General features: G+C 43.0%; 1 protein-coding gene and 1 pseudogene across 1 annotated transcript; one reads left to right on the top strand and one right to left on the bottom strand.

The window, feature by feature from the left end:
• Positions 1-2313: 2313 nt before the first annotated feature.
• On the bottom strand, positions 2314-3060 carry LOC121803181 (the record flags this gene model as incomplete). Its single annotated transcript, XM_042202881.1, has 1 exon — positions 2314-3060. A coding segment is annotated over exon 1 (747 nt), but the record flags the coding sequence as incomplete, so codon positions are not given.
• A 10442-nt stretch (positions 3061-13502) lies between these two features.
• On the top strand, positions 13503-20251 carry LOC121804258 (annotated as a pseudogene).
• Positions 20252-21226: the final 975 nt, after the last annotated feature.

The raw sequence follows: 21226 nt of genomic DNA, 5'->3' as shown, positions 1-21226 counted from the left end.
AAATTAACAACTTTATCGGAAAAAACATACATGATTCGAAAAAAAAAATTACACACTAATAAAAAAAAATTTCATACATTATCACGTCAACCCCTCCGAGTCCAAACCTCTTCGATAATATCCTGCTGAAGTCGAATATGGGCATCTGTTTGCCGCATGTCGGCAAATGCACGCAGCCGCTCGACCTCTCCATGAGGTACCCCCATATTCACATTCGCGGTGGCCACGCCGTGACTTGGACCTGCACCCGTATCATCTTCATTGGTCCACTGAGTCAGTTCCGCAGCTTCATTTTCGACAATCATGTTGTGCATTATGATACATGCGTACATGACATCGCCGATGTTGGGAATATACCACTGCCGTGCAGGACCCTTCACTACCGCCCACCGACTCTGGAGCACACCAAATGCCCGCTCCACATCCTTGCGCGCTGCTTCCTGACGGCTCGCAAAGTATGTCTTCTTTTGTCCGGTCGCATGCTTGATTGACTTCACAAAGACAGGCCAGTTTGGGTATATCCCATCTGCCAAATAGTACCCCATATTATGCTGGTTGCCGTTGGCGACGAAACTGATGGCGGGACCAACGCCATTGCACTGATCGTTGAACAGGGGCGACGACTGGAGAACGTTGATGTCGTTGTTGGACCCGGCGACTCCAAAATAAGCATGCCATATCCACAACCGGTAGTCAGCTACAGCTTCAAGGATCATCGTGGGATGCTTGGCTTTGAAGCCGGTAGTGTACATCCCCTTCCAGGCGGCGGGGCAGTTCTTCCACTCCCAGTGCATACAATCTATGCTGCCCAACATCCCAGGGAACCCGTGCACCGACCCATGCATATCTATCAGCATCTGGCAGTCTTCGGGGCTCGGACTCCGAAGATACCGCTCCCCGAATATCGCTCTCACGCCCGCGCAAAAATTTTGCAGACACTCGACTGCTGTCGACTCGCCAATGTGGAGGTACTCGTCGAACATGTCGGCCGCGCCTCCATACGCCAGTTGTCTGATTGCGACAGTGCACTTCTGCAAGGGCGTGAGTCCGGGTTTGCCAGCTGCATCCTCTCTGATCCTAAAAAACAGGTATCTACTCTCTAAAGCACCCACGATGTGCAGAAACAGCGGACGATGCATCCTAAAGCGTCGCCGGAATAAGGCTTCCCCAAAACGCGGTTGCGGAGCGAAGTAGTCCGCATACAACCGAATATGTGCAGCAATGTGGTCACGGGGTACTTGAGTTCGACGATGGATCGGCCGAGGTACCGCCGCCTGCTGCCGCCGCTGCAACCTCTGTTGTAGCAGCCTCTGTATAGCACCTGAAACAGCGACCTCCAACTCATTCTCGCTATCACTTTCACTAGACATTCTAGATATACTTGAGATTATAGATGTAGAGAGAGAAACTTGTTATTAACGCAAGTGGTGCGAATGAAATAAAATTCAACGAGCCGTATATATAGAGTTTCAAAAAAAAAAAAAAAAAAACGGGACGTCCGACCGGACGTCCGAGTTGAAGCCACAGTGGCGGACGTCCGCCCGCCCGTCGCCGGGATGTCCGAGGACACCCGACGTCCTCACGGGACGTCCGTATCCGACCTCCGACCTCCCAACGGCGGACGTCCCGTCGCCCTTCCCGGTGTCCGACCGGACGTCCTACCGGAGGGGCGCCATAGGAGATGCTCTTAGGTTACTTCTAAGACCATCCACAATAGAAATAGCCCAGCAATAGCCCAGCAATAGCCCAGCCACTGCCACATCAGCAGCACTAAAAATCTTCCTGCCACATCATCAAAACAAGCAAATAGCCCAGCAATAGCCTAGCCATAGCCCAGCCACATAATATCCACATCACTATTAACAAATATATACAAAATGAAATAATTAACAATCACACAATATGCGAAATTTAATTTACGACACAAAAACGAGAAAATTCACTAATATTAATAAAATTTAAAAAGTACATTAATTAAAAAAAATTACATAATTAAAAAAACTAACGGCGGTCAATCCTCCGTGCCCATAACTCTTCAATTAAATCATTTTGGAGTCGAATATGAGCCGCCGTTTGGCGCATGTCGGCATGTGCTTGTAAGAGGCCGGCTTCATCGTTAGGTACCCCACTCCGTACGTTGGGGGCGGCCACGCCGTGGCTTGGACCGGCTTCATTTTCGTCGTTGACCCAATTGGTCAGTTCGCCACCTTCATCTTCGACAATCATGTTGTGCATGATAATACATGCGTACATGATGTCAGCAATGCATTGGACATCCCACATACGCGTTGGACCCTTAATTGCCCCCCATCGAGACTGGAGCACACCAAATGCGCGCTCCACGTCCTTGCGCGCCGACTCCTGCCGTGCCGCAAAGTAGGCCTTCTTCTCATCTCCTGGGCATCGGATCGTCTTCACAAAGACGGGCCACCTAGGGTATATCCCATCCGCCAAGTAGTTGCCCATATCATGTTGGCTGCCGTTGGCGACAAAACTGATGGCCGGACCGACGCCCTGACACTGCTCGTTGAAAAGTGGCGACGAGTTGAGGACGTTGAGGTCGTTGTTCGAACCAGCTATCCCAAAATACGCGTGCCAAATCCAAAGCCGGTAATCAGCTACGGCCTCCAGGATCATCGTGGGATTCTTTCCCTTGTAGCCGGACGTGTAGAACCCCTTCCAGGCTGTGGGACAGTTCTTCCACTCCCAATGCATACAATCAATGCTGCCTAACATACCCGGGAACCCATGCTGACTCCCGTGCATCCGCAACAGATCTTGGCAGTCTTCGGGGGTAGGCTTTCGCAGATACTGATCACCGAATACTTCTATCACTCCCAGACAGAAATTCTTCAGACATTGCAGGGCAGTCGTCTCACCGATGTGGAGATACTCGTCCCACATGTCTGCCGCGCCTCCGTAGGCCAACTGCCGGATTGCCGCAGTGCACTTTTGAATAGGTGTGTGGCCGGGTCTGCCAGACGCATCGTGTCTGAAGCGGAAATACAGATATCGAGACTCCAAAGCGTTGACAATACGCATAAACAGGTCCCTGGTCATCCTAAAACGACGCCTGAAAAGGTTGGCGGTGAACCGAGGCTCCTGTGCGAAGTAGTCTTCGTATAGGCGCTGATGTGCAGCTACGTGATCCCGATCAATCACACTGCGGCGGTGGACCACGGGGGGAGGTCGAGGTATCGCCGGCTGCAAGGCACTTTCCATCCATTGGTTTATCGCGTTGGTCGTATAGGCGTCCAACGCCTCGGCCATACGACGTTCGTACTCCTCAGCATCCCCTCCGTTACCACCACTACTACCACCAGCGTTACTCATTTTGCGTTGTTGATCTTGAACAGAAATTAAGATAGAGAGAGTACTCGTTAAAACAAGTGGTGCGAATGAAAATGCCGAGCAAAGCGCGTATATATAGTGTTTCGGAAAAAAAAAATTAAATTTCGCGCTGGGCGGTGCGCTGGGCGATCCGGGAGCTGCAATAGCGCCGAACGGACCGCCCAACCGACCGCCGAGCGCCACGCCACCGCCCAGCGCTGCGCGGTTTCTCTCTCCACTCAGCCGCTGGGCGGCTGCAATAGACCGCCCAGCGAACCGCCCAGCGCCGGCGCTCGGCTGGGCGGTCGCTGGGCGCCTATTGTGGATGGTCTAATTGACCTTTAGTCCTTTACCGTCGAACACTTTTAAAATTCCAAGAAAGATCAATTAACCAATTTATTAATTTCCATCGCCATAACCGTCCAAATACATAGTATATGATTATGATGGTAATCAATTAACCAATTTATTAATTTTTGTTTATTGCATTTGCACAAAATAGTTATTCAAAATTTCCTAAAACTCATCTTTTATATAGTTATATATAGATTAATACAACTACTATATTAAATTATAAATATAAATGTGGTCGAGTGATATGTGACTCGTTCATCCTTAACCAAATGGTTAAGATCCCAGCCTTTGGCTATTGCCTACAAATCAGTACGGTGAATAATAATCACTGACCGGCCTTGGTAACTATCAAAAAAAAGATAAACTATAAATATAATAGTTTAAACAACATTTAAGTTCTTATTTATTTTAAAGTAGGAAAAATGACAAAGAAGGAGAGAGAAAATGTTGTTGGATATTTAAAAGTGAGAGAGATGAATAAAATAAGAAGACAATGAAATGGTGTATTTTAATTAATTCCTATGCAAGAGAGGGGACAGACTAAAAAGGGATTTGGTATCCGTTGGTATATTGGAGAAACTATTATAGTTGCAGCATTAACTCGGTCTGACTCCCGAAGTATTTACATTACCTCGTTTTTTAGATAGAAAAGATAGACTAAATTGTGAACTTTCTACGAAACGAGTCTTGTGTCTGTCAAGGAAATATATCTATAACCAAACAAAGTGAAAATACTTACTTAACATGTATCACCAAACCAGTGGCGGATCCAAGATTTTTTATTCGGAGTATGGAAAATAGTTATAGAAGTTTAAATATCCAAACAATCCTTTTTGTTCTCTTAAATACAAATGTCTTATATAAACATAAATTATATAGTTTGGAAATAAATTTTTTTGACATAATATATTTGAGTAAAATTTTTATTATTTTTAATAGATTAACAATTTATAGAACTGAACCTTGTGATATGAATAATTTAAGCAAAATGCCAATGTTTTTAAAAAAATTAGTTGTAAATGTTTTATATAGATGTGCAAATAATTGCTGCAAAATAGATAAAATAGGTTTAAAGTAAATTTTTCGATTATTTGAGAATTTGATCAAGAAGTATATAAATTTATTTTTCAATTGTTTTAACAAATAAAAAAAGATAATAAATCTATTCTTTCAATTGTTTGAATAAAAGCAAACAAAAAATGTAAATTCATTATTCTAATAAAAATATAGAAAAAGAAGTAAACGCCTATAAAACTTTTAATTCTCTAAATAAAATAAAACATGAAATAAGTAAACAGATTGTATTAACAAAACTAAAAATAATTGAACTTTTATACTCCCATTGTTATAAGGTGGATACGTCTGCACCAAACAGCCCCAAGATTATAACCAAAACTAATTAACCTGAAAAAGACATGATATTAGCTTGAATAGAATATGGTCTAGACATGTGGATATCACATCCATTTAAGATTAACAAAACTTTATGAAATTAATATATTCAAAGTATGATTCAATAATGACCCTTTTCGTGTTTTAAAATATTTGATCACATTCCATATCAATGGTAACATTCGTGATTCATCTAATACTAATCGAATTACATTTTCATGATTCATGTAATATTAATCGAATTACATTTATGAGTCTCCATATTACACACTCACAAATCCTTACATTTAATACGAAAAAGTGTATGCCATGAATGCAACAAATAATTTGTTGAACAAAGAGACTAAAAAGGTAAAAATATCAGACAGAAACATATGAATCATTGACTGATTTGGAAATATTCTTTGGAGCCTCTATGGCGGGCCCTCTTCTCTCTCTTCAATGGAGGGAAGAAGAAGCTCTTTACCATTTCAATTCTTCCTTTCAACACTACACAAATTGAACTTCTTAGCCATTAAAACCCGGCAAATTGGTCTCTTTAGCAGTATTCATTTGTTTACTTTCCCATTCTTGATTTCAAATCTGCCGATTTGCAGTTGAATGAAAATGTGTGAATGAGGTTTGTGAGTGCTCTTGCTTCTTTGATTTTTTGAATTAGTCTGGCGGAGGAGAGGTGGGATGATGCAATTTGGCGGCGGCGGGTGGTGGTGGGGTTGATCGCAGTCCTAACAACCTGCATTGGAAGAAAGAGCTGACGCAAATCCGCAAGGCTGCGAGGGTGCTCAGGGATCCTGGAACCTCCTCATCGTGGAGGCTGATGGAGTACGTACTAAACAAGCCCAATAGCAGTGACGGCCCATCAGCCCAAAGCCCAAGGAAGAGTATCAGTTCGGCATTACCAAAGAGTTCGGCCCCAGCCTACAGCTCGGTAAAAGCCGACCAATCAAGCTCTACTCTCAGATCGGCAAAAGCTGCTCGGCAATAGTTCAGAAGTTCGGTCTCAGTATTCGACCGAACTGGGAGATAGTGGACTCATGCAGAACCTCCACGACCTCCACTACACGATCTATTTAGTGGTGTCAACTCATGCAGGATCTCATGCAGGATAGCGGACCAAACAAAGAGATAGTGGACCCATGCAGGATCTCATGACCTCCACGACATCCACTACCTAGTTAGTGGTGATGCCAGCCACGACCTAGTTAGTGGTGATGCAAGCCACGATCTTAGTTCAATGTATAAATAGAACTTAGATCAGATAGAGGAGGAGCTCTCTCTAGACATCAAATAACATATAGCAAGTCTGTATTTGTAAGCTGGTAAACCAGATCAAGCAATACAATCTTGCCCTCCTTTCTTCCCGTGGACGTAGATTTACCTCAGTAAATCGAACCACGTAATTCCTTGTGTCGTGATCTATATTCATTACCTGCATTTACTACCATCAAAAATTCGCCCAACCATCACTGGCGCCGTCTGTGGGAAACAGAGAACCAAATTTGTGATAAAGCGAGTTTTTGATCCTCTTCCACCAAAAAAATGCATACCAGATCACGTAACACCCATAATACCGTTCGTGATAACCATGAGGAAGCTAGTCCAGCCCGCAGGTCTGGAAAACAGCCTCGGGAGAAATCTACTTCCAGTTCTCACGGAGAAGGAACAAACCGCTCAAAGACTCATCGCACCGAGTCTTCCCAGCAGCCCAATTTGAACGAGGCTGTCAAGTTGTTTTTGGCCGAGAAGCAGGAAGAGTTCTTAATTTTCCTGCAAAAGGGCCAAAAGCCGGAGACGAAAACGGTGGATTCTCCCTCCTCATCCAGACATGAAAGTCACTACCGCAGTAGTGCCGTGTCTTCCAGGAAGAAGAATCCTCAACCCCGACATGTTCCTGTTCCTCCTCGGTACCGGAATCACAGGAGAACTCCATCTCCTCCATACCGAAGAGATGTCGGGTTCGCCATGTACGGAGCATTGAAGACTCCGTTCTCGGACGATATCACCCGAACTCCCTTGCCACAGAACTACCGAACTCCGTCGATGACTTATGACGGGTTAGTGAATCCTCATGACTTCCTGGGACGCTATCAGTATAACATGGTGAACCAGGGTCTCAACGAGGTCCATATGTGCAAGCTGTTTCCCGAGCTGCTTATCGGGAACGCAAGAAGGTGGTTCGATAGCCTCCCCCAAGGCAGCATTAGATCTTACCGAGATCTAATGGATGCTTTCCACAGGAGGTTCTTTCAGAAAGCGGAAGCCCGAATCACTTCGGCTCAGCTGCTTTCTACACGTCAAGGTCGCGACGAAAAGATCAGCGACTTTATGACGAGGTTCCACAAGGAATGCCTACAAGTAGATGATCTCAATGATCTACTTGTCATTTCGGCATTCCAAAATGGAATCCTGCCCGGAGCTCTCTACAGAAAGCTCGTGGAATGCAGTCCGCAAACAGCTCAAGAGATGTGGGACATTGCGGACCAGTTTTCTCGTGCCGATGAGGCAGACCGTCGAAAACGGTCTTTAGACAGCTCATCTAGAGAAGACAAAAAGAAGCCCAATCATAGCGATCAGAGGCTCCCTCGCCGAACTCCTTCCCCACTAAAGGAGGGATAGCGGTCATCCGAGGTGATCAAAAAAGAGCAAGAGTGTTTGCAGATTGCGTTTAAAAGTGCCGAGCAATCAGATCGGCACCATCAAACATAGCAATCACAGCAGCCGGAGTCAGAGGCAGGCGAAATGACCGAAGTCACAACGGAGCCGAACTCAATGGTGTACGGCACTGAAGCCGTGATTCCGGTTGAGATCGGCGTACCCAGTCCCCGAACTCTAAATTTCTCCTCAGAAATGAATGAGGACGGACTGAGAGCCGAACTGGATCTGGCCGAAGAAAGAAGAGAATTGGCCTGCATAAAAGCAGCCAAGTACAAGGAGCAAGTAGCCCGGTATTATAACCAAAGGGTGAAAAAGCTGCAGTTTCAAGTGGGAGATCTCGTCTTGAGAAACAACGAAGTAAGCCGAGCAGAAAAGCTGGGCAAACTCGAACCCACATGGGAAGGTCCATATCGGGTGTCAGAAGTCCTCGGCAAAGGGTCTTATAAATTGACTCACATGTCAGGAGAACAAGCACCCCGAACATGGTACATTTCCAACCTCATGAAGTTCCATTTGTAAGAGACAGTCCGGTCAGTCAGTCTTGTGTCTAGTTCGGTCCTAGGGGTATGTGCTTTCTTTGTTTTTTACTTGTGTTTCATGTTTGTCTATGTGCGTTTTGTTTGTCTATGTGCGTTTTGTTTGTCTATGTGCGTTTTGTTTGTCTATGTGCGTTTTGTCTGTCTATGTGCGTGTCGTCTCTTACAAATGTTACTGAGGTATCTTGTTCTTCGAAGGCTGATCCCCTTTTTAGAACATATATAAGCCAACGATTGTGAGTCCAAGCTTCTAAGGAGGATACAAGACCACAATTCAGCTTAAGAAACAAGCAGTCCGTCCGAAACGAACTGCAACAAAGGGAAAGTCCGATCCACGCGATAAAACTCGCCGAATTAGGACAAGGGAAAGTCCGATCCACGCGATAAAACTCGCCGAATTAGGACAAGGGAAAGTCCGATCCGAGCGATAAAACTCGCCAAATTAGGACACAAGCTTAGTCCGGTCAAAGAAATTTACTTCATAAGACCAAAGACGAGTCCGGTCAAAGAAGTTTACTTCATAAGACCAAAGACGAGTCCGGTCAAAGAAGTTTATTTCATAAGACCGAGGACCAAGTCCGGTCAAAGAAGTTTACTTCATAAGACCAAAGACGAGTCCGGTCAAAGAAGCTTACTTCATAAGACCGAGGACGAGTCCGGTCAAAGAAGTCTACTTCATAAGACCGAGGACGAGCACGATGAAATTTTTTCGCTGAGCTGTAAATACGCAGTGATAGAAGCGAAATGAAGATTTCATTTATTAAAACTTGTTCGGCATACAACTCCGCTGCCCTACGAGAAGGCGTTACGCTATTACAAAGGACTATTCTACTGTCCCTGGTTGCTAAAGTTGAGCCATCTATTCACAAAATCCTCGTGAAGCCGAGTTCGGGCGTTCCGGGCAGCTGAAGAATAAGCAGGTCGACGAGGTGCTCTAATCGACCTACCGCCTCTTCCCTGAGCCAGGGAAGCTCTAGCACCTCGGCGGCGAAGAGTCTCTTCACGAAGCATTTGTTGATCTTGCTCACTCATAATCACAGCTCCTCTACGAACTTCAGCCCGTCCTTGTCTTGACGTTTCCGGTTGCTCCTGAGTCCGTTCTCGTCTTGACGTTTCCGGTTGTTCCTGAGTTCGTTGCTGACTTGGAGTAGGGTTTTGAGCAAGTGAATCAGGGGTTTGAGCTGGAGTGTGACCATCTGTTGGCGGGAAATGCCTAAGGAATCTCTCGATTGAGGGACGCCGGGAAAGAATGATGTCGTACCGAGAAGCCCAGCGCCGCAATGATTTCACGACTTGTTGGCAAGCCGAGCTCTCCAGCGCATTGTTCCTCCGGAGTACATGATATTCCTCCCACAGTTCGTCAACTCGTTCCTGAACTTCAGAGATGGTCATTCCCCCGCGCCTGCTGATGAAATCCTCATACGCAGTCCTCTTAGCGACAGCTGTATTCAGTTCGGCCTCCAGATCTTTCTTTTCGGACTCTAAGTCCTTATTGTCGGCCTCCAGCTTCACTAAACAAGCCAAGAGTTCGTCATTCTTCATCTGGTCAGCTATGGCTTTTTTCTCAGCTTCGTCTAAAGCGGAAGAGTACAGCCGCTTCCAGTGAAGTACCTCCAGCTCCTTAAGAGTTAAGAATACAAAGCTGCTATGTCAGTTCGGCATTTCATTTTACCGAGCAGGTAGTAAACCACAACAGGAGTAAAAGAGAGTACGAAAAGCTATACGAAGACACAAGTGCAGAAAGAAGAATTTTTTCATTCATAAGAAAAAAATTTTTTTACACAAGGGCTTCAAGGCCATTTTACAACAAGGAAGAAACTAAACTAAGAGAAGGGAGACGAAATCATACTCCGCCAGCTTCGTCTCCGGCTCCTCGGTGAGGTTCAGCTTCCTTCTCCTTGTCTGCCTCAGCTTCAGCATCGGCCTCCCTGCTCCCCCCAGCCTGCTCGGTGCCCCCATCACCGATCAGCAGCACCTCTTGCTCGGCCTGCCTGTCTCCGGTCTGCTGATCAAGCTGCTCGGTCTCACCCTCTCCGTGGAAAATTGGAGCGGGTGAAACTGGCCCTAAGGAGGCAAAGATAGCCTCCATATTCTCGTCCCGGTCAGCTCGGCAACTACGAACTCGGTCAGCAGAAAGCAAGACCGAGGACGAAGCAAGCTCCTCAAGGAGCGGCAGACTCTGGAGACGAGCTGCTATCTCTCGACCGTACAGCGGCAGGACGACTTCGGGCCCCTGCTCGGCATTATCGGTCATCAGTTTCAGCAGATCACCGACAAAGGCCGAAAATTGATTGCTCAGAAAGAGTTTCTCCGCGAAAGCACGGAGAACCTCCCCTTGGGCAACCACGGCGGCAGCATCCCTCCGTTTCGTCTGCTCTCGCTGGATGACGAGCTGGTTTTTGGCAAACTGGGCTTCATCCTGGGCCGAGATCCTAGCAGCTCTGGCCTTCTCAAAGTCGGCCTTAGCCTGTTCGGCCTGGTGACGAGCTGCCGCCAACTTCCTCTGCATCTCAGCATAATCGTTGGACGCTTTGGAGAGTTCAACGGCGACGAGCTTGGAGAGCATATCGTTCCTCTGAAAATGGAAAAAGGAAAAAGTCAACCGAGGGGCCACAAAAAATACAGGAAAAAAGCAAGGCCAGAAAATCAAGAAGAGAATTCACCTCGGCGAAGTCCGTGGGCCATAAAAAGGGCTCACAGATATGTTCCGAAGGAGGCGCCAAGACCACGTCTTTCTCTGGCGCTCTTGGGGGCTTCTGGGTCTTCCCCTTCCTACTTGCCGAAGTCGACTCCGGCTTCTTTGGATCCGAAGAGGTCTTTTGCCTCTTCGGATTCTTCTCGGCATCAGACGCCGAGCTGCTGGTTTTCGGCCTCTCCGGTTCCTTAGATTCGGAGGATTTGCGACCGAACTTGTTTAGCAAGTTCAATGCCAAAAAGCAAGAAAACAAGGTTAGTTTTCGTCGTCAAGGCAGTAATGCATAAAAAAGAAATCCTCACCCTCAGCCTCTTCGTCCGAAGACGAGGAGTCGAACACGAAGTCGCCCTTGACGAGCTCAGACTCCAGGTACTGCTTCCTAATCATAGGAATCTTATTGAGCTCGCCCTCGAGCTCGTCCAACGGTTCTAACCGAGGATGAGGAATCACGGACTTCGGCCCTCTCCAGGGAAAGCCCGGAGCCGCTGTCCTATTATAAAAAAAGAAGCGATGTTGCCACTTTGGCCACTTGGTTTTGCAGAAGGCCCTAAAAGGCTGTAAAGGGATCAAGTAAAACCAAGATCCTTTTCTCTTAAACTGGAAAAAATTAAGGATTGCCCTCAGAGACAGATCCTTGTCTAGCCTACGCAGTTCGGCAGCAAAGGCCGATAAGTGCCTCCAAGAGTTCGGAGTCACCTGACCTAAAGGGAGTTGAAAAAAATCTAGCAGCTCTACAAAGGCAGGGGGAAGAGGGAAACGAAGCCCGCATTCCAAGCCGGCTTCGTAAACGGTGGCGTAACCCTCCGGCGGCGAATCAGCCCTATGAAGGTCGTCGGGAATCGCAACCTTCCCCCCAGGAAAAAAATATTTTTCGTGTAGGGATATCACATTATCCTTACTCAAGATGCTGTGAAAATACTCTACGGTCTTCTCCCCGGATTCTTTCCGGCTAGAAGACCCCTTACCCCCTTTCCTACCGCTGCCTGACTCAAAAGAAGAAGAAGAAGACATGGTTCTTACTCTTTGAAAGTCTGAAGAAATTCTGAAGAAATTCTTCAAGTGGAAGGAAATTTTTGCGCAAAAGAGAGAGAAGGCAGAAGAAGCAATAGCAAAAGTGTTCAAATGATGAAGAAAGGACGTATTTATCAGATTCGGAGAAGATTTCAAAATCATCGCACCGTTTCGAATCCCACCTTTTCAGGATTCAACGGCCGGATTTTACTGTCGCATTTAATGCAGTCACGCGCAAGGCACGTCCCCTGACGTCAGCCTCCCCCGTACCTTTTTCCAGAATGCCGAAGTGACTCGCTTCGCCGAAGTGATTCACTTCGCTTTTCGGGGGGGTAGTGATGGAGTACGTACTAAACAAGCCCAATAGCAGTGACGGCCCATCAGCCCAAAGCCCAAGGAAGAGTATCAGTTCGGCATTACCAAAGAGTTCGGCCCCAGCCTACAGCTCGGTAAAAGCCGACCAATCAAGCTCTACTCTCAGATCGGCAAAAGCTGCTCGGCAATAGTTCAGAAGTTCGGTCTCAGTATTCGACCGAACTGGGAGATAGTGGACTCATGCAGAACCTCCACGACCTCCACTACACGATCTATTTAGTGGTGTCAACTCATGCAGGATCTCATGCAGGATAGCGGACCAAACAAAGAGATAGTGGACCCATGCAGGATCTCATGACCTCCACGACATCCACTACCTAGTTAGTGGTGATGCCAGCCACGACCTAGTTAGTGGTGATGCAAGCCACGATCTTAGTTCAATGTATAAATAGAACTTAGATCAGATAGAGGAGGAGCTCTCTCTAGACATCAAATAACATATAGCAAGTCTGTATTTGTAAGCTGGTAAACCAGATCAAGCAATACAATCTTGCCCTCCTTTCTTCCCGTGGACGTAGATTTACCTCAGTAAATCGAACCACGTAATTCCTTGTGTCGTGATCTATATTCATTACCTGCATTTACTACCATCAAAAATTCGCCCAACCATCAGAGGCCGTCGCCGCCGCCTGATTCTGCAAGATCCCTCACCAAGAATAGCCGCGTTGAAGGTAATGCCTTCGAGCTCAATTTTAATGTGGGGACTAATAATAGCTCTAATAGTGGTAATCAACGTGATAAGGAGAGGAAAAAGGGGAGAGTGTATTTGCATAATTGGAAGAGTCAGAAATCTGAGAGTGAAAGAAGTAGACAGAATAATGATGATGATGATGATGGTGGTGGTGGTGGTGGTGATGTGGAGGGATCTTCCTCTACTCAAGAGGAGAGCTTTGAAGTTGATAGCTTGAATACAGTGAGGAATGATGCCAAGAGTGATGGTTATCAGAGTGATAGGTTTACTGCAGCGTTGTTCAAATGTATGGACTCGAGCTATACGCTGTGTATTAGGCTCAGGAGGAAGAAGAAATCAGCGAGGAGTGGTTATTCTAGTCCTGATTCAAGGCAGAAATTGCAGATGAAGATGTTGCTAAGTCGATACGTGAAAAATGGCAATGGATGATTCACCAAGTGTTGGTTCGGGGAGGGAAGATTTTATGAGTTTGATTGGTCAGTTTGATGAAAATGGGGGTTATTGCAATTCGGAGGATCTAGGGAGAGATTCTGCAGTGTCACAATTGCTTGCTAGGTTCAAGAATAACAAGGGTTGGTCTTGTCCTCCTGTGAAGATGACGAGGAGTCACAGGAAGGAGGATGATTCTGTTCCATATAGCACGCGGGCGTTGTTGGCACGCCGTTATAATAGATATGCAATCAGGAATCCTAGTACAGTTGACTCTTGGGTTGGCATGACTGGGTCATTTGATGATGAGGTGGATGATCAGCGAGGATGTGGGATTCCTTGTTATTGGTCTAGGAGGTCAACACCTCGATCTAGAAACGGAAGTTCCTGCTCTCCATCTCTTTCTGATGTTCTGAGAAGAAAAGGAAGCAGCTTGCTTTGTGGAAGCCAGACCATGTCTCAGCAAAGACATCAAGGAATATCTTTGCGTTCCAACAAAAGGAAGCTCAACGCTAAGCTAGCAGCTCTTCTTCTTGACAACGGTGCTGATGGATCATCTTTGAGAACCATGGAAATTGATGATGAACTCACAGCAAAACTCGCAGAACTTGATTTGGAGGGCATGAGCCGGCTGGCTGGAAGGAGGCTGCGATCTTCAAGTTGTAGAAGTCTAGATGTAGCACACTGGAAAATTGTGACTTTTTTTTATTATTTTTATTTGATGGCTTATTTTATTTTAATTAATGTGGATGTTGAATGAGAATTTCTTTTGTGGAAATTGAGTCTCTATGTGTTTGAGTTAATTATATGAAATTAGTTGTTGTGAGTTAATGTGATTAAGCTTCCAATGTGTGAATTAACTTAAATGGGATAATGCATAATCATTCTAGCTATTTTATTTGAAATTTTCGGCCTTCTATTTATTGGAAATAATACTTTCTTTCTTGGATTTAATTAATTGCTTTGGGATATTTATCCAAATTAAATCCAAACCAAATTTAAATCTTATTCCTATTTGATTTGAGGATTTAAGTATTTTTCTCCCATTATACACGCCCCTTTTTATTTCCCCACTTGGAGATGCTTGAATTATTTTGTTACCTTATTTATGAGATACTCAATATATTTTTACCTATTTTGTGAGTATCTTTCTCTCCAAGTAAGTACCAAATAAATATCTATGCTAATTAAATATCACTTTTCGAAAATTTCTCCCCCACATACTACACGTCTATTTTCCTTTTAATGGTGAGATTTATTCATTGGCCTCTATTTTATTCTTCCACAATTTTAATTGCTTTATTGTGGGATTTATCCTAGACTATAAATTAAAAGAACCCTAGCCCTCATATTTTTGCCTCCCTTTTCTCTCCATACCACATGTCTCCCTCGTCCTCTCCTTCTCCACTAATCCTACACCAATTCCTTGTTCTTGCATCATTGTGGAGTTGGAAATTCAAGATTCATCGAAGAATCGCATCATTCGTCATTCCTACCGATTGTTTTTCAAGAGAAATATATACTTTTATTCATCTTTCTCCTTCTTACCATTGAATTCATGTTTCTTGATCCCCTCATGCATATAGTGAGTGTAGACATCGTAGATCTAAAAATTAATCGGTTGGAAGGATGTTTGCATGAGAAAGTATGTGTATGTGCGTGTATGTATGTGTGTGTGTGAGTTTGTGGATGATTCATTGGTGAATGCTATGTGTAAATAGGAGAATATGATTGTGATGTCGTTTTGAAGCGGGAATATGTGTTGAAAGCATGAATATGTATGTGTGGATGAATGATAGACAAACCCTAGTTTGTAAATGTTGAGCATGAAAACTGTGGTGTTCGGACAGTAGGTTCCGACGAGTGTTTGGACGACCAAACGATCTTATTTTGGCACGAATTTTTAACTGAGTGAAATTTTAAGTGTCTTCTGTGTTGTGTCAAAGTTTCAGCCTCTTTTGACGAAAGATGAATATTTAACAAATTTTTCAATTGAACTTCGCAGTCCTGTCAGAATTTATATTCTCGTCCAATGAGTTTCGTTTTTGTTTTTGACCGACCTAAGAATGTGATTTTGGTGTAGATTTTTTACTGGATGAACCTTGATGTGTCTACTGTGTGGTGACCAAATTTTAGCTTCAAATGATATCGGATGGATTTTTAATGAATTTTACAAAACGACTGCGCTATTCTGCCAGATTCATGCCTTGATTGAAATAGTCTTGTTGGCAAGTTTTGAATGAAATACATGATACATGTGTGAGTAAGAACTTATCCTATGATGTGATTATGCGTTGCACGTTGATGTATGTCAAAGGGTTCGTATCGTTTATGATGGTGACCGTTGGGATGGGCAATATGAGAAAACGATGAAACGATAGATAGGGCATGCATGAGTAATGTGTTGATAGAAAACTGATTGTGTTGTATTATGTGGTTATGATGTTGATAAGGGTTGTTGTGCGTACGTGGGTACCAAGAGCAAGGGTCGCATTAAAGTTGTGAATTGTGTGTATAAGCAAGCGAGGTGAGCTTTCTTTACTAAACTCTTTTACGTTTCAAAAATATGATTGTGGAGCTACAATGGTGGTTTAAAGTGTTATGTCATGCCATGATTGTTTTGATGTTGAGATTGTTGTCTGATGCCTAGTTCGTTTGAGCTTGCTCCGTTAGGCTATAGAGCTATGTGTGAAACGAATTCGGGTCTGAGTAGGGCCTCAAACCCTATCAGGCTGTGTACACAGGTGGGATCGGGAGCCGTCCTTGCTAGTCGGCCGGTCTCGTGGGCGAATAGTGTGGCCACATTTTTGTCGCACTATGGTAAGAGGATGTGATTGTTTGATTGATGAGAAAGTGGGGAGATTGTTTTGACTGGCCAGTCTACGAAAATGTTTTGTGATACTCGATGATATTCTTTTCTAAAATGTTAAAACTCGAGTTCACTATGGTATGGATGACATAACTTTTATCAAATATTTTGGCGTGTGTCCACTGAGTATGTCAAGTACTCAGCCTTGCATATGTTTTCTTTATGTGCAGGTTGAGCGGTGATGTTGCGGCGGATGTTGAGTCGAGCCTTAAGAAATTCCGGATGCGTCGTGTCTTCATACGTAGGCGTCTCTCTATGACTCTCTAGACACCTTTATTCCGTTGTCTTGTTTCGAATCGTTCTCGATAAAGTCTTTCGTTTTGCTCTACACTACTTTATGACATTAATTACCTTGAGATATTAACTCGCTGCTTAATTGTTTAATCGATTAAAACTTTTCTTTTAAAGCTTTGTTTAAGATGTTGTCTTTCATTGTTTTCCCCTTCTTCTTCCCCGCTCCTTAGTCCCTTTCCTAGTCACGATTTCCCCGTCTTTACTATCCTTAGTAAGGGCGGTCGTGACACTAGAAGGACTAGAGTTTGTAGCTCGAGAAAGTTTTTCTGACAATATCAAAAGCCTGAGCCACAAATACAGGCCAATGTGTTTTGAGGATTTAATTGGACAGAATATGGTTGTTCAATCTCTTGCGAGGGCAGTTTCAAGGGGAAGGATCACCCCGAGTTATCTATTTCAAGGCCCTCGCGGAGTTGGAAAGAAATCAATGGCTCGGATTTTTGCTGCTGCTTTGAATTGCCTTGCCACCGATGACAGTAGGTCATGTGGCGCCTGCATGGAATGTGCCGACTTCTTATCTGGCAAATGCAGGTTTATTGAAGAAGTTGATTGCTCCAATAACAAGGGAGTCGAAGGACTGAAAGATGTCTTAAGAAACATATCAGTGGTTCATCCTTCAGGACTTCCACATTGCAGGGTTATTGTCATGGATCAGTGTCATTTATTGCCCTCGAAAGCATGACTGTCATTTCTTCGGGTTCTTGAAAAAACATTGCCTTTTAGATGTTGAACCAAATGCGTTAGAGCTGATTGCTTCGAGTGCAGATGGTTCACTACATGATGCTTAAATCATGCTGGACCAGTTGAGTTTGTTTGGGAAACAAATCACCAAGTCGTTGGTGAATGAGCTGGTGAGTTTGAGCCAACCTTTTTCCAAGTCTTTAACTAAATCTATGTTGAATGATCTTCTTAGTTTTCCCATTATATGACTTGCATCCATATGAAGAACTATGTTACATTTTTTTTTTCTTGTTAATTTTCAGTTAATGCATTAGTTTTTGGCCAATGCGTTTAACAGAATAGTACATGTGCATGTCGCACCATTTGCAGTCGAGTCGTATAATCTATCAAATAATGCCAAGTTGTGTGTGACTTTTCTACAGATGGGGGTTGTCTCTGAGGATAAACTACTGGAGCTTTTGGAATTAGCCATGTCATCATCAAATGCTACCGAAACTGTAAGAAGATCCAGAGAAGTGATGGATTCAGGTGTCGACCCACTAGTTCTAATCTCACAGTTGGTTACTCTTATTGTGGATATTATTGCTGGAACTCACCTAAGTGTTGATGCAAAGCACGATGATTCAATCTTCGGTTGGAAAACTTGTAAGTCTATCTGCTCGAGTGAAACTCTCTTCTAACGTGTATGTAGCACTCTTTTTGCTTTCATCTTGCTATTAGTTTGGCTTCTTCTTGTGCCAAATGAGCTTGCAAATAGCTACAAATAATCTGAATTTCGGTCTTATGTTTTTCGCTATTGAGATCTACTTTCTAAAGTCTTCAAGTTTACTGATGGATATTTAGTTATATCATCTGTACATGGTTGAATCAACACAGCAATATCGTTTAGAAGCATTTCGTCCCCTAAAATTTTAACACACAATATATTTATCCAGTACTGGTATTTTATATGTGCCGATACACTCATAGCGTTTTCAACTATTAATGTATTTATTTTCAGTGACAGAGAGAGAATTACACAGACTGAAGCATGCATTAACATTACTATCTGAGGCAGAAAAGCATCTGAGGGTCTCGAGTGAACGATCAACCTGGTTCACAGCAACTCTATTACAATTAGGTTCTATGCCCTCTCCTAGTCGAACTCAGTCCACAAGTAGTCGAGGGCATGTATCCAAGGCAACTGAGGAGGAGCACAGTATACCTGGAGAATCGACTGCCTCCAGGCACAACTCTGACAAACAATTTGCACCCGAAAAATCAACTTCTCCCACATCCTGTATGTTTTCTGATCAATGCAATTCTGCGAGCAATGTCAGACCAACTCCAAATACCAACCAAAGTCAATTTAACGACTCTATAAGTTTGACTGTCTCACACGCTGACAGTGCAAACGAGCGAACCACATTGAGGTGCGTGAATTCAGAGATGTTGGTTAGTATTTGGCTTCTGTGTATCGAGAAATGCCATTCTGAGACACTGAGGCTACTGCTACATTCTTATGGGAAGCTTGTTTCAATATCAGAAATGAAAGGCAAACTCCCTCTCTGAAGATGGACACATTTGAAACTATTTTCCTGCTTTTCCCATTTCTCTATTCCCTTGCCCTATAGACTAACTTTTGAAATTTGCTTCACTTTTATGTGTCACTTACAAGAATGAGCCACACTCTTTTATATTTATATTTTGTTATGCTATAGATTTCTAGATATGGTCGAGCAACGAAACAATTCATCACAAATATCATAACATCATGGCTTTTGGATACCTTTCTAATGAGTTTTGAACTTTATACATGTGGTTTTATTGCTCACATTGCATTTGAGGATAGTGATATCAAAAGCATCACTATCGAAGCTGTTTTGCGACGCAATGTGGAAGTTAAATTAAGTCTACTAGAGGATTCTTTGGATCATAAGCTGATGAACGAGATTCCAATAAACCAGGAAAACAAATCAACATGCTCAAATGTTAGCACAAGTATGGAAGATAGCAAGTCAGATATTCCTTTGCAGAAAACTGAATCCATCATCCTCGAGCAAATATCGAAAAATGCCTCGTTGCAGGCATCGGACAAAGGAACACCTCAATCAATGAGCAATTTGAGACCTGAAAGGAATCAAGTTCTACCACAAGATGAGTTGAATCATGAAATGGAAAAACTAAATATGAACGACGAAGTGGCGCCTCAGAAAGATCAGGTTGTTCAGAACGCTGATCACTGTCCAATCTCCTCGAGCTTGCTTCATAATACCACATTTGGCAACAGTTTGCGCAAAGATAACAAGTAAGATAATGCTATAACCTTGGATTTCTTACACATGTTACTTTTAATTATCTCAATGTTGAATGCATAGTAACTAAATGCTGCCACTCTTTTTCTGGGAGATTTCTCAAATTCTGAAAAGTCACATGCAGTTATTTAGCCTGCTATGTTTTTCTACATACGCAAGAAATCACTATGATATCGAATCAAAGTGACCACGGTGGAGTATGGAGCAATATAGATGATAACAATGATAATATTAGAAAGAGATCTGTATTTACTAATGTTAGTTTTAGTTAGCAACAACGAACTTCAATTTCGGTCTAGATACATAATTCATTAAATGAAAAACAGAAAATGCAGTAGAAATTAAGTTCACTGAACAGCAACCATGGACTAGACTAGAAGGCAGAATAAATCAGATGGACTTGCGAAAACTGTTATATATATACGGAACATAAAGTCGAAAGAGCTAGAGAAGAGTTGTTCTTGTCCTATCATATGTGCTGATATTTCCTTGTATAGAGGATACGAATCTGGATCAGGAGGCGGAGGTTGCAGTGGGATGCTCTGTTGGAATAACCAGACACCTCAAGCAAGGGAAAAAGGTATACCATTTCATGAATCAACTTTGATAGATGGGAAACAACAGTTGCAAGATGAACTCGGTTAAGACTCATTATCCTTACTTTCTTTCTCCAGGCTAAGAAAGACGCCTCTAGACATGCGGCTAAAAAAGGGCGATTTTCTTTATTCGGAGAGTGTGGGAAATGAAGAAACAGACGACAGAAACAGTAGACATAACTTCAAGCAATCCTCTGTGTTTCACATCAGTTATTTTATTTTGTATCTATAGGCTTATGTGATCCTAGTCTTGTATGTTTCTCGAAAAATATGTGCTCTCGGCACATCAGCGTGTTTTTTTTTTGTTTTACGGTACAAAAATTCTATATCCAAGTGAACCATATTAAACTTATAAATCTCATATAGGAGTATTAGGCATTTATGTCAAAACTTTTGTAATGTGCAACATGCTCTTAGGAACAATTGTATTCGCCTATAAATACAGGCATGCACAAATCATTTTTCATGTATATAAGATAAACATAAAGCTAGTAGCATATAATTACAAAAGGCTTAACAACAAAATTGCAAAAAATTATTTTAGATTAGGCTACCCATTTATTATCTTTGGATGGGAGGTTTGTTTGTTAGTGATAGTCGTTTCCTTGATTTGGTTTGTATATCCTCAACTTTATATTCAATTTATTTTTTAGTTATGAAATTCATTTACCAATAAATTATACTCCCTAATGTTCACATATTAATAAAAAGAAAAACTTCTCTGCTTTCTTAACCCAAAAAAAACAAAAAAACAAAAAACTCAAGGCCATTTTTAGTTCTAAACAAGTGATTGTTTTACGATTTTAGTTCAAAATATGTTTGATGTTTCAGGTCTTCGACGGTCCATTTTGGAAAAAAAATGATAAAACCTTTACATTTAATTTTAAATTGATCAACTCAATTAATTAATTAAATTATTTATCAACATTAGTTTTTTTAAAAAAATTGGTCCTTGGCATTATAGTTTTGTTTTCATTTCATTTTTTAGACATACAATTTGATCAGCTTAACAAATAAATATAAT

Source organism: Salvia splendens, chromosome 5 (assembly GCF_004379255.2).
Source record: "Salvia splendens isolate huo1 chromosome 5, SspV2, whole genome shotgun sequence".
In the NCBI taxonomy this organism is placed as follows: Eukaryota; Viridiplantae; Streptophyta; class Magnoliopsida; order Lamiales; family Lamiaceae; genus Salvia; species Salvia splendens.
Note: the sequence above shows the minus strand (reverse complement) of the source record. Positions and strands in the feature narration are given on the sequence as shown.